General features: G+C 42.7%; 1 protein-coding gene across 1 annotated transcript; it reads left to right on the forward strand.

Moving 5' to 3' along the window:
• The first annotated feature begins 459 nt into the window (after positions 1-459).
• LOC129741812 (uncharacterized) lies at positions 460-5814 on the forward strand. The gene has a single exon (XM_055733603.1). The coding sequence runs from the start codon at positions 460-462 to the stop codon at positions 5812-5814; it is 5355 nt and encodes a 1784-aa protein (XP_055589578.1).
• The last annotated feature ends 8043 nt before the right edge of the window (positions 5815-13857 follow it).

Here is a 13857-nt window from a genome sequence, read left to right on the forward strand (position 1 = left end):
AAAATTGGGAAAGTGGATTTGATTGATTTTTGGCGAAAAAGTTTTGGACTTGGAATTCTTCTGGCAAATTCAGTCCTTATGCACCTGAGGCTTATATATTGGCAATATTGATTAATATTATATGCGATTGGGTGTGAGTGGGTGGCAGTCTTCGCGAAAGAATTGTGTGTCGCGTCGGGAAGGATTTTTTCGTCGATTTTAACACACAATTCTCGGTTCCGTTTCGAATCAAAGATTGATACACCGCGACGGGAAGGATTGAATCGTACGATTTGTATCATTCTTCGTCGTGTAGAAGTGTAAATCCGCGACGGGAAGGATTTAATCGTACGATTGGTTTACACTTCCGCCGTCGTGTTAAAAACCAGTACATCGGTTCGGGAAGGATTTCGTTTTCGTTTTTTGTGCTGTGTTTTCGTTATCGTACAGTGGTGGTAGCAAGTGTCAGTGTATTTCAAAATGCCGAAAACCAAATCCGACGAAAGGGTGGAGGATGCCATTATTCGTCGCAAGGCTATTTTGACAAACCTGTCGGATGTTGAGAGGTTTACAAAGGAATTCAACGTTGATCGAGACACAGGGCGCCTTCAAGTTCGACAAGATTTAGTTGATCGGATCTACGACCAGTTTCAAAAGGCGCAAACCGTCATCGAGAAGTGGGATGGGCCAGACCGGCTTGAAATGCGTTTGGCTGAGAGATCGACCATCGAGGAAAGGTTTTGTGAGGTGAAAGCATTCCTGTTGAACAATATCCCGGAAAGGTTGAGCAGTTCTACATCAGCAGAGCCGACCGCACCAACCAGCACAGCTATGTTTCACCTTCGCCTGCCCAAAATAGATTTGCCGAGGTTCGATGGTGATTTTTCGCGATGGTTGTCGTTCCGAGACACGTTCAAGTCCATGGTGCACTCGAACCCAGATGTTCCAGCGGTTGCAAAGCTGCAGTACCTGCTTCAGAGTTTGGAAGGCGAAGCCAAGAAACCTTTCGAGTCCGTGAACGTTGAGGCTGACAACTATCTTATAACTTGGGACGCGTTGATGAAGCGGTATGATAACCAGCGGTACCTGAAACGACAGCTCTTCAGGGCAATGTACGACATCCAGCCTTTAAGGAAAGAGTCTTCAAAGGATCTTCATACGTTGACTGATGATTTTGACCGCCATGTGAAGGCCATGGCTAAACTGGGTGAGCCGGTAGGTTACTGGGATACTCCGCTAGTGAACCTACTGTGCTACAAGCTGGATCCTACGACACTTCGAGCCTGGGAGGAAAAAACAAGCGACCTGAGAGACATCACTTACCAAGAGTTGATCGATTTCCTGTATTCTCGAGCGATGATGCTGAAGACGATCGTCTCAGAAGAACAGCGCAACCTGCAAACTATTCCAGCGAGGATGACGGGATCCCAACCGAAGAAGGCGTTCCGATTAGTGGCCAATCCTGTTGCGTCTGATCCAAAACCCGATTTACCCGTGTGTGTAGTTTGTTCGGAACGACACCATCTATTTCGCTGTAGGAAATTCGCAAGTTTCTCTCCCTACAACCGACGGCAAGTTGTCACATCCCATCGTTTGTGTTGGAATTGTTTCAATTCCGGCCATTTATCACGATCCTGTTCCTCCAGACACACTTGTCGTTTCTGCAATGGAAAGCATCATTCTCTCCTCCATGATGCGATCAAGACCACCAACTTCAATTCGGTTCCGAAACCAACTTCGCTTTCGTCGAATCCACCACTCCCAGCTCCACAACGTAGCACCGCTCCTCCAGATTCAGATCCGCAACCATCTACTTCGAGCCAACAAGTTTGTATGACTGTTCAGGCAACGAACAGTACAGTTTTGTTAGAAACGGTGATGCTTTTGGTGGTTGACAGTACGGGGAAGGAAATTCCGGCGCGGGCGCTGCTTGATTCCGCTAGCATGTGCAGCTTCATGACGAAGAAGTTGGCCAACACTCTCGATCTCCGCCGTTCTACCGTTGACATTGCTGTTTCAGGGATTGGTGAATCATCCAAGCAGATCAAGCGCCAGTTAACAGCAAAGATTCGCTCAACCGTAACAAAGTACGCCACGAAGCTAGATTTCCTTATCCTCAAAAGGCCAACAGTTTGCCTACCGACAGTGAGAATTGATGTTGCTGCTTGGAAAATTCCCGACGTTGACCTGGCTGATCCACATTTTTTCATTCCTGCGGACATTGACCTCATCGTTGGCGGAGAAGTGTACCATGAACTTCACGGCGGCAGCAAGATTTCCCTCGGCAATGAGATGCCGACTTTAGTGGAGACTGTTTTTGGATGGGCTGTATCCGGATCGGCTCCGATAAATTCCTCCGTAACACCCCGGTTATGCCATCTTACGACCATCGATCGAGACCTAGAACAATCCATCGAAAGGTTCTGGGAACTCGAATCTCTGTTGCCGTCCCAAGCTCTGTCAGCTGAAGAAATAAAGTGTGAAGAAGTGTTCAGTGCTACCACCACTCGCGATTCGTCCGGTCGTTTCGTAGTTAGATTGCCACTCACTAGTGACCCCCTGGTACGTGTTGGTGAATCAAGATCCATCGCCGAGCGCCGCTTCCAAAGTCTAGAGAGGAGACTTAAGCGAGATCCTGCCACTCGAGAAGCCTACGTTTGTTTCATGGCCGACTACGAACGTTTGGGCCACATGATCAAGTTGACTGATCCAGTAGACAACTCTGTCCCCCACTGCTATCTACCACATCATCCAGTCTTCAAGGAGTCAAGCACAAGCACCAAGGTCCGTGTTGTTTTTGACGCTTCGTGCAAGACATCAACCGGCTACTCCATCAACGATATGCAGTTGGTGGGACCTACTATCCAGGACGATCTACTGTCGATCATTATGCGCTTCCGAACCCACCCAATCGCACTCGTAGCCGACATTGAAAAGATGTACCGCCAAATACAACTGCACCTGGACGACTGTACGTACCAACGAATTCTCTGGCGCCAAAGTCCCGAAGAGCCTCTCGCAACGTTTGAGCTGCAGACTGTTACGTACGGTTTCGCTTCAGCCCCATTTTTGGCCACCCGCGCTTTACAACGCCTCGCTGAGGATGAAGTCAGTCGTTTTCCTGTTGCCGCCCCAGTTTTTAAGAACGACTTCTACGTTGACGATTGTTTGTCTGGTGCCGAAGATGTCGAATCCGCTGTTCAACTCCGCCGAGAAGCATCCGCTCTAGCTGCTTCTGCCGTTTTACCACTCAAGAAATGGGCATCCAATGTTCCTGAAGCGCTTCGTGGTATTCCTCGAGAAGATTTAGCCGTATCCGAAATCCACAGCCTGCAGGACGATCAGGCTGTCTCTACGCTCGGACTTGTTTGGGAAACAAGGTCTGACGTACTACGATTTCGAGTCCAATTGCCCCTGCCAGCTCCAGTACTCACAAAGCGCAAGATTATGTCGTACATCGCCCAGATTTTCGATCCACTTGGTTTGGTTGGACCGATTATAACCGTCGCCAAACTGTTCATGCAGCGTTTGTGGGGACTTCGAACAGAGAACGGAGAATCTTTCGAGTGGGATCGCCCACTACCAGCGTCGTACCAGGCCGATTGGAAGGAGTTCCATAGCACGCTGGATACCATCGCCACGATCCAAGTTCCTCGATACGTGTCTTCCGCCAATGCCACATCCTTTCAGTTGCATTTCTTTTCGGACGCGTCGGAGAAGGCCTACGGCAGCTGCTGCTACATTCGGTCGGAATGTGATGGAGTCGTCCGTGTCGTATTGCTGACATCGAAGTCGAAGGTCGCCCCGCTGAAGAGCCACCATAGCATTGCCCGTTTGGAACTTTGTGGAGCCGTTCTGTCTGTCAGCCTATCGGAGAAGGTCAACCGTGCTCTCAAGTTGCCTGCCGAAATGTTCTTCTGGACTGATTCCTCGACGGTTCTTCAGTGGCTACAATCACCGCCCAATCGCTGGAAGACATTTGTGGCCAACCGAGTGTCTAAGATCCAGAATTCGACCGATGTAGATTTGTGGATGCATGTTCGCGGAGAATCGAATCCAGCCGATGTTCTGTCCCGTGGAATAAGTCCGCCTGAGCTCGTCAATCATCCGCTTTGGTGGACTGGTTCTCCATGGCTCCAGTTACCGCCTTCGCAGTGGCCACGAACCGAGTTGTCAGCCTGCCAAACCAGTTCGACGAGTGAGATGAGAGTTCCAGTTGCTGCGCTTCCAGCTGTCGTGAAGGATGACGAGTTTGCAGATCGTATCTTTGGAATGTACTCCAGTTACCAAAAACTTAGGCGCTCCATCGCTCACTGCATGCGATACTTCCGCTTGTTGAAAGCTGCTGCACGGAAGACGAAAATGGACCCATTCCAAGCGCTTACCACCGCCGATCTGCATGAAGCAGATTTGACACTTTGTCGTCTTGCCCAGAAACAGAGTTTTCCTGAGGAGTTAGCCACCCTAGCATCGACCGGCCGCCTTCCGTCTTCATCGCAGTTGAAGTACATCCGTACAAAACTAGAATCAGATGGAATCATTCGGATTAGAGGAGTTCTGGCCAACGCAACCGTTCCGGAAGCTACGAAACATCAAGTTGTTCTGCTCGCGAAACACCCACTTTCAAAACTGTTGGCGAAGTATTATCATGGGAATTTACTTCACGCCGGCCCACAACTAATGCTCGCCACGATCCGTCAAAAGTACTGGATCATTGGTGGACGCAATCTAGTGCGCCGCACATTCCATGAGTGCCACAAATGTTTCCGATGCAGACCAAAGATGATCCAGCAAAGTATCGCAGATTTGCCTACGTCCCGTGTTGCGCCCCGAAGACCGTTTGCCGTTTCTGGTGTGGACTATTGCGGACCAGTTTACATCAAGTCTCTCGTCCGTAACCGAGGCCCAACGAAGGCATACGTTTGCATCTTCGTTTGCTTTACCACACGTGCCGTTCACATCGAGTTGGTGTCTGATCTCTCCACGCCGGCCTTCATCGCTGCTCTTCGCCGATTTTCTGCCCGCCGAAACTTTCCCCACGAGATCCACAGCGACAATGGCACTGCGTTCCGAGGTGCAAACAACGAGTTGCACAGAATTTACCAGATGCTGAAAACCGAACACGGAGGACGCAAGAACATCCTGGATTGGTGTGCAGAATCTGGAGTTGCGTGGCATTTCATACCACCTCGATCGCCCCATTTCGGAGGTCTATGGGAAGCAGCAGTGAAATCAGCGAAGCACCATCTATTGAGAGAAATAGGCCACTCCAACATTTCCTACGAAGACATGACGACGTTACTAGCCGAGGTGGAGATGTGTCTGAACTCCAGACCCTTGATTCCGATGCCAACCGAATCCGACGAGTTAGAAGCCCTGACACCTGGACATTTCCTTGTCGGTGAAAGCCTGCGATCTCCACCCGAAGAAGACGTCGCAACTGTTCCGGACAATCAACTGTCGCATTGGAAGCTCACGCAGAAACGGTTCCAACGAATCTGGCGTAGATGGTACCCAGAATATCTGCAGCAGCTTCAAGCCCGAGCCACCAAGCACCGTAGACCATCAACTGTAATCCAGCCCAACCAAATGGTGATCATCCAAGACGATCTGCTTCCGCCAGCCCAATGGCCACTAGGGATCATCACAGCCGTTCATCCTGGGAAAGACGGCGTCGTACGAGTGGTCACCTTACGCACTGCGAAGCGAGATGTCGTTTCCAGGTGTGTCAACAAACTTGCTCTGTTACCCGTACCAGAACAACCCGAACCCAATCCAGCTGATGAGCAGCCCGTTGGAGAACCGGTCACCGCAGTTCCTGAAAACAACCAATGAGTAGAGCTGCACTCTAAGACAGCTCCTGTACGAAATTTCATGGATCAGGTGATTGCGGTTCCAATATTTTTAAACGTTGTTTGTTGGTCTACTTGGTTCCCTTTTGCTTCCCAGAACCACTTGTCGTCGTCTCCGCCTGTACATTGCGGACCTCCTAGAACCAGTAGTCGCCGATTGCAGCCTGAATGAGTAGAGCTACACTCTAAGTTAGCTCCTGTACGACAATTTTGAAAATCAGAATCAACGCTCCGAGTGTGGTCGCACTTCATCGTTTCCGGCTTCGTGTGGTGGACATCCTTTCCCATCGAATTCCTAGCACCGGCTGTTTGAAGGCAGTATCGGTGGTCGCAGCTTCAATGAGTAGAGCTACACTCTAAGTTAGCTCCTGTATGACAACCATAAGCACCAGGTGATTGCGGTTCCAATCGTTTTACTGTATGTTTGTTGGTCTACTGGGTTCCTCTTTGTTCCAGAAGGCAAAGCTCCAGATGGTGTCCGTACCGCCCAGTACCAATCACTCCTCCTGCTCACCTGGTTCCGTGCTGCGTCCTGTTGGTCCACGTATTTAGTCGAAGATGAAGGCAACCGATGAAGGCTCCCCAATGATACCGAAGCGAGTGTTGAAATGTCCGTGCCATTTCAAGGTGGCCGGAATGTTTGTAACCAAACCTAGAATTCAATACCTGTCCCTATACCGTAACGAAAAGTAACACCATACACAACCTAGATTCAATTATTTGTTAAATGTTAAATTTCTTTAAATTATTGTATTAATGTTGAAACTTAAAATATTGAACCAGTCTAGTATAAGAAACAACATACCAGTGAGTTACCGAATGAACTGTTTGGAAACGGTAACTCACCAACCAGCTGACAAAGCAACAACAAAGTCAGCATAAGTTAGTTGAAATAAAGTCTCGTAGCGGCAACAACGGCTCCGTAGTCCGTACTATTGTTTGTTTGTACCGTCGGTCGAGTATTAAAGTTAATAAAGTGGTGTTTTCATTCGTTTTGTCCTTGTAAATCGGTCGTCTATTAGTGTTTCAAAAGCACATCCGAAACCCGGAACAGCAAGATAAGTGCTGTGAATTGTGTGCGGACTTGATTAAGTGCACCGAAAACTTTTCCCCCGACCCGCTAGCAGCAGTGAGTAAACAGCGAATAAGTGGAGCAAATGAACCGACTGGCCAGCGCGGAAGGAATTGTTCGACCCCCGTTCTATGGTGCTACTTTCCTACACCGTTGGCGAGCAACGGAAAGTAAAACCTCCGATTCGAATCAAAAGCGGTAAGCTACCCCCTGAATCCTCAACAATGTCTATGATAATCTACACACTAATTTCAGTAATCAAAACATTCATTTTACAACGGGATTGTGTACTCATAAACCCAAAATAATCCACACGTCGTAGCTACGTAAAAAACTGCATAATTTTTATCCAATTGATTTTCACGTAGTTTCGACCAATATAACAGGCGAACGCATCTCAATGAGGATTCGTACGTTGTGAAATCCAGCTACTACTTAGGTGAATTTCAAGGGAGTTCGATACGATGTGAAGATGAAAAATACATAAAATAATTTTAGGTTGGAAATGAAATTGGGGTTGATTTGGTAAATGGTTTTTTTCTCTGTTGATTGTAATAAAAGAAATAAAAATTTTATTCAATCTAATTTATTTTCACTTCTTCCAAACCTTACACAACCACTATCTACTGCCTTTAATAGGTGATAAAAATACATTTGATTTCCGCTAGCTCTTGCGGCCCAGTTTACTTGGGCGTTCGAAATCCTGAAAATAAAGAAAATACTTATTTAAATAATAAAAAACAAATATTATAAATGATTAATAATTCACGTGGCATTCGTTCCAAAACGCACGAAGCATTTCCTTCTCAATAAGCCGGTACTTCTCTTATCGTACCACTTTTTGACCTGAGAAATAATATATTTTCTTTCAGCGGGAATCAAAACTAATTGCGTTAACTTGCCTAAGTAATTTAGTAAGTTAAGTAAGTTTGACTTGCTTTCTTCAGATCTACAGGGGCTTGAAGATTTTAGCATCAGTTATTTTGATAAAGTTCCGAAAAACCACAAAATTATCGAAAATCACGAAATTACGGAAAAAACGTTCAACCCAATGTTTACAACTTAAACAAGCTGATTTACTCCAGCTCTTTTTCTTATAAGAATATACAACCAAACGTTTGAGAAAATTTCTCAATTAATTTCAGAAGCCATTTCCTTAGACTTTAATTCACGTGGAATCGATGGAATGCATCAAAAGCTCAGTGTATGTAAAAAATACCGTAGAATTAATTTTTAATTCCATTCAATTTCAAACTCCAGTCAGATTGTCTATAACCAAGCCGAAACATGACATCCTTAGGTCAAAAACAAATATCATTTATTGGTCCAACTAAGTACAACGCCTTGCCTAAGAGCATGTTCACTGGTGTTGGGAAAAAATGGTAGAAATTTTGACATTTTGAAAATTTTACCATGCAATAATGTTTTCAAGACCTTGGGGCGTTGTATTTTTTTACAACACTGTTTGTATTTCAGCCGTATGTGATAGAAATATTGCTATTTTTGCATCACAGCATGCGAAAATTCAACACGTGTTGTAAAAAAACTAGAAGGCCACCGATCTTGAAAATGTTTTTGCATGGGAAAATTTTCAAAATGTGCCGTAAGTGTCAAAATCTTTACCACTTTTTCCCAACAACAGTGAACTTGCTCTAATGAGATAAAAACAATCAACAACCGTTCAGCTTTCAAAATCAAAGTAAAACAGTTATTAAGAGAAATTGAATCGTTCAAAACAGTCGATTAGTAACCAGTTTTCTTCTCTTCTAATTACATTTTGTAAATTTTGTAGCATTTTAATTTCTTCTTGTGTGTCCTATTTTCCTTAATTATATTTACTTTTTTGATTAATTGTTCGCTTAGTAGTAGGGGAGAGTGGGGTATCGTGGGCCATGGGGAAACGTGAGCTACTTTTAATATCTCAGATGTGTGTTGAGATAAAAATCTCAAACCAACTGTCATCGTCGTCGCTTTGCGTGAGCATATATTCCTGTATGTTGTTGACTGAAATAAGCATCATATGCTTCTTTTATTTATCAAGCTAAAAAAAGTAAGAAAAATTTACTTAAATAATTAAAAAAAAACATCTGCTAATTTCAACTATGGGGAACCTAAAGTGCATAACAAAAATATGCTCATAAGCTTATGATCTTAGTTTTGGCATGATCTTTCACGTGGAAAAGGATTTTTTGATGAAACATCAATAAGTCACACAAACGCTACCAATTTGCAAATCAAAGCTTGTGGGGAATCGTGGGCCACACATCTTGAATCACCTGTATTTTTATGTTTTATGCACATTCAGAACTTAAAATACGTTTTACCCATCTGTACAGTTTTCTTATGCCAAATGAAGAGTTATGAAAAATATTTTGTCCATCCTATATAAGAAATTTTGCCCAAACGTTCGCGAGCCAGGTTTTGGAATCCAAGCGATCATACACAGCTCTCTTTATTATTTCATCATCTGAAATTGCTTTAAAATAATTAGGAAATCACAGTTTTGGATAAACTCATAAACTTTGCATGTTATTTGGTCAATTTGGATTTGGTGGTCCACGATTCCCCACCATTTTTCAAAATCCAAAAAATATTGCTTTTTTTTTAAACATTCAGAATTAGGGGAAAATAACTTATTAAAAACTAAAAAAATACCTTATGATAGCTTGAAAATGTAGAAAACCATACCATTTTTAATTTTCATTATATTTTTTATAATAAAGAAGTTATGGAACAACGAAAAAAAGTGGCACATGATTCCCCACTCCCCCATATTAATATCAAAAAGAAAATCTCTAAAGGAAACCTTTTTTTCCATTGAGATCCATGTAGTATTTAATTTCTTATTATCATAACATTTCCTCGCACTATAGTTTTTTTTGTTGCTGTCAGGCGTCCTGACAACAGTAGCGTCCATTAGCCTGATTTTGCCTGATTTTTCTTCTCAAAGCTTTCTTAATTTGGTAAAAAAATTTTGGCAACCCTACTCTAAAAAATAGATCAATGACTGACTTTGTCTTCTATGTTGTGCCTAGTGTTGCCAAAATTACAAACGTTGCCATAATAATTTAATCTTATTTTGAAAATCTCAAGTGTTGCAACTATCATTCTATTTTATTTTTATTAAATTTGATTTATTTTTTGCATATACTTCATCTCATCTGTACACTTACATCCTTTTGGCCGTATGACCCATTCGGCACAGTGACTTTTCGGCCTGAAAACCCATTTGGCCTAACGTCCGACGTATGATTTTCGCCGCAAATAACTCTGCCTCTTATTCATTTCACTTCACTTCACACATGTATAAATAACATATAATCAATTATGTTGAATCATCTTTTCAAGAATTGTTTATATAAAACTGTAGAAATTATATGACAAATTCATCCCTCAGGTTTGAAGCATAAGGTATTTGTAATCTACGTTTGTGAAAGTAGAATTAAGGTCACGTAAGAAGTATTTTTGTTTAATTTTATCAGAAGCCTTTGGATCGCAATTTGAAGCACTTTTCTCATCGTTTCGTTTGAGACGAGCCACTAAACCTACTTCAACGCTCCCATTGATTGCTAAGCGGGCGTTAAAATCGTTCCCAAAGGAACTCATTAGATTTTTCAATAAGTTAGCCCACACCCTTCTAATACAAATGAACTACACAAAGCAAATCAACGTAGTTTCCGAGAGTTGATAATATTTGTACGAAATTCGAATAGAACGAATCAGGAATTGCGCTTCACGTTACAACCTATTTTACTTTCACTGAACTTTACCCACAAAAACCAGGTAACAAACAAGTCGGAAAAAAGTAATGCGTGGGTAGTTGAGTTCAATGGCTGTAGAACACCAATGTATCAAGAGTAACTGCGGTGTGCAGGAAAATACTCACTACGAAGCAAATCGTATTTGTTCTGTTCGTTAAATCGACTTCCGATGCGATCCGACTAGACCTAAGCAAATTCCAACATTTTCTTCGTTCAAGCATGAATATTAAAGGTGACATCGAACTACTTTAGGGGAAACCATTTCTGCCCGCCGCTTTGCCGCTTTGTTTACCCGAATGACGTCACTTACATAAACAAATCCCCGGCATTGGAGCCCACTGGGGATCCTTTTGGGTGGTAGCGGTGGTATGTGTGCGTGCTTGCGAAACGTTAGGGGACAAACAGTTAGATCGAGAGTGTGTGCGTGCACAGGTCCTTTTCACGTTCGGAACAACAATTTGTAGGTATCCTTTTCCCACGAATACATCATCGATTTTTTTTTCGCCTCGGTTTTCTTGCGTTTTCGTGTATCGTTCCATCATCAAATGTGGGTTTCGTTGGTATGAGTTTTGCTTGCTTGCTCGGGAATGTGATTGCCAAGGTCGTTTGCCAGACGATGGATGGGTGCCGGGAGATCCTTTTGGCCCAGTCAGGGCGGGTGGGACCGGAAGGCTTTGGGGGCCATGTCCGGGAAAAAGGTATGCCATAAAGAAGCCGTCACAGAGCTCACACTGGTTCAGTCTATTGCCGACAATCGATGATGCAAGAATCTCGACGCGCCGTGGTTTTGCATGTGACTTGTTCGGGTTAGAACTTACTGGTCAGTATTATCATTCGGTGGCAGATAGTGTCGTTTAGCGGTGTGAAAAATCAAAGTGCAGCGCTTATGGATATACTTATTGAAAATAGGTTTCAAAGTTCGTGTTTCCGAGCCAAAAAACGTTAGTCGATAGTAAGACAGTTTGACAGTTAAACATTGGCGTAACTCCAGCTACGCTGAAGAATTCAAAGGGAATACTACGAGGTATGTCCATCAAAAATATATTTGTTTCTTTGGAAAATGTCACATCAACATCGATTGAGTGATTTCCCAATCAAAAAAAGCGCGTGGGAGGGCGGGGGAGCCGTTCAAATTTTATGAATGAAATGCATCCGACAGAAGACCTTGAAGCGCTTGCTGCCTATCGGTGACATCACAAAGTTCAAGTGACGATATCGATTTTCTGCCGCTTCCACTCCTTGCTTCTCTGCAAACATCCGATGCCTACCTCCTAATGATTGGTTCCAGACCACCCGCCGCAAGCCGTGGGAAACCGTGTGGAAATTCTAAACGTGCAACGGATGAATGGACCAGTTGTTTCGTCTGCTCAGATTCGATGCTCTGTATACCTACTCTAAGCGATAGCCTCCTTCATCACAAAAAGAAGGGGGGATGCTGTGAGCTTTCGTAGTAGAGTTTTTCCGTTTTATGAATGAATCTCTGGGTTAAGCGTGCAACGAAACGGCCAAGAAGCGGGGGGAGAAGAGAAATTGCTTTTCAATTTGATACGCCCACGCGCCCATGTTGGCAGCTGAGTAGCTTATGTAGTTATGTACAGAAAGCTAAAACAATACAGGGCCCCGCGAAGCTGTCGTCAGTTCGCAAATGAAAGGGAAGAAAAGTTCAACGGTGACATTCATTCATTCCGAGGTGCAATCTCTCCCCTACCAGAGGAACATCATGATGTGCAGTATTTTTAGCGAAAGGGGGATTTTCATCAACAGCTTAAGCTCAATCTTTGAAGAGGAATGGTTCGAATCCATTAATAAATCATTTCTGAGTCAGCTAAAAAAAAGTATGAATGATTGCTGAACCATACCTGATATGGTAGGTTAGTCGATCAATCAACATTGCTTTTGGAATATTGACTCTTAACATTTAGTTTATTTCTAATGCAATTCTGAATCCTTAATATTAAATTTTGAATTTCAAATTCATTTTTAAGAATTCAAAATTCTGATATGAAATATGAATCTAACAAATCTTACTAGAATTTCACTAAACCCTCATCCGTTCCAGAAGTATTTACCAGTTGGTGTTCCTAGAGTGCCAACTTGACAATGTAATTACACTGCTAGAGCCGGTATAAAATTACCTTTCTGGTGAAATATTGCGTTAATGTACTCAAATTCCAGTGCAAAGTTGATTTCAAGTGTTAGAAAATCTAAGCAATTGCAAACAGAGAGCTTCTTTATAAAATTTGTCAAAAATTCTATGTTACGTATTTTGACAATCTAAAGATGCGAAAATGTGCCAACTTTCCAATTCTTTTTCAAAATTGATCTGGTGTGACTTAAACAATTTTTACAGTTGATTGATTGAATAGTACGGATTTTCCATCTTTTTTTCACTTTTGTGATCTATACCTTAAACAATAAAAAAAAAATACATTCTTGCGCTCAACGTATAGCTTTTAACTACCGCTTTTTCGGATACTAATTTAAATCTTTAGATTTTTTTCCCGAAGCATGTTTTTCGTATTTTTTTCCTTAGACTTTGAACAACGGAAAACTGAAGTGTTGTAGCTCAATATTGACTGGAAAAGAAATATGACTAACATTACGAAGTATCCAAAACAGACAGAACCGGTTTCGAAACAAGAGAGAAATGGCGATTTTGAGCAAGGAGAGTCAAATTGACACTCATGGTCTGATTAGGTATTAGTTTCAGCTTTCAGGGACGTCCTTTTAAAAAATAATTATGCAAAATCAATGATTTCACGAATTAATTGAGGGTCCTCGAAGATTTTTTTATTTGGATGCACCCGAATTAAGTTACAAACACACTCAAGACACTCAAGAGCGGATTAAAGTTGACGTGAGCCGAATTTTATCACAGCGCAACTTTTAAAAACTATATATTGTTTTTTTTATTTGACTTTTAATTGTAAATTTAGAATTCAGCTTAATTTTAAGAAAACGTATTACAATTTCAAATTTGGTTATTTTTTAAGACAATTTCAAAGTAATAAAAACTGCTTATTTGAAATACATTCAGGAGCGAGTGTTAAAAGTTGTGACTATGCAAAAGACAGCGAGCTTCTAATTTTTTCAAAAAGATATGGCAAATGAAAGTTAGAAAAAAGGGTCAAATCTCCCCATTCTCCTCTAATGATGACAGCTGTTTTATACGCTCGTTGTATTTACTGTAAGA

This window comes from Uranotaenia lowii, chromosome 2 (genome assembly GCF_029784155.1).
Source record: "Uranotaenia lowii strain MFRU-FL chromosome 2, ASM2978415v1, whole genome shotgun sequence".
Classification (NCBI taxonomy): Eukaryota; Metazoa; Arthropoda; class Insecta; order Diptera; family Culicidae; genus Uranotaenia; species Uranotaenia lowii.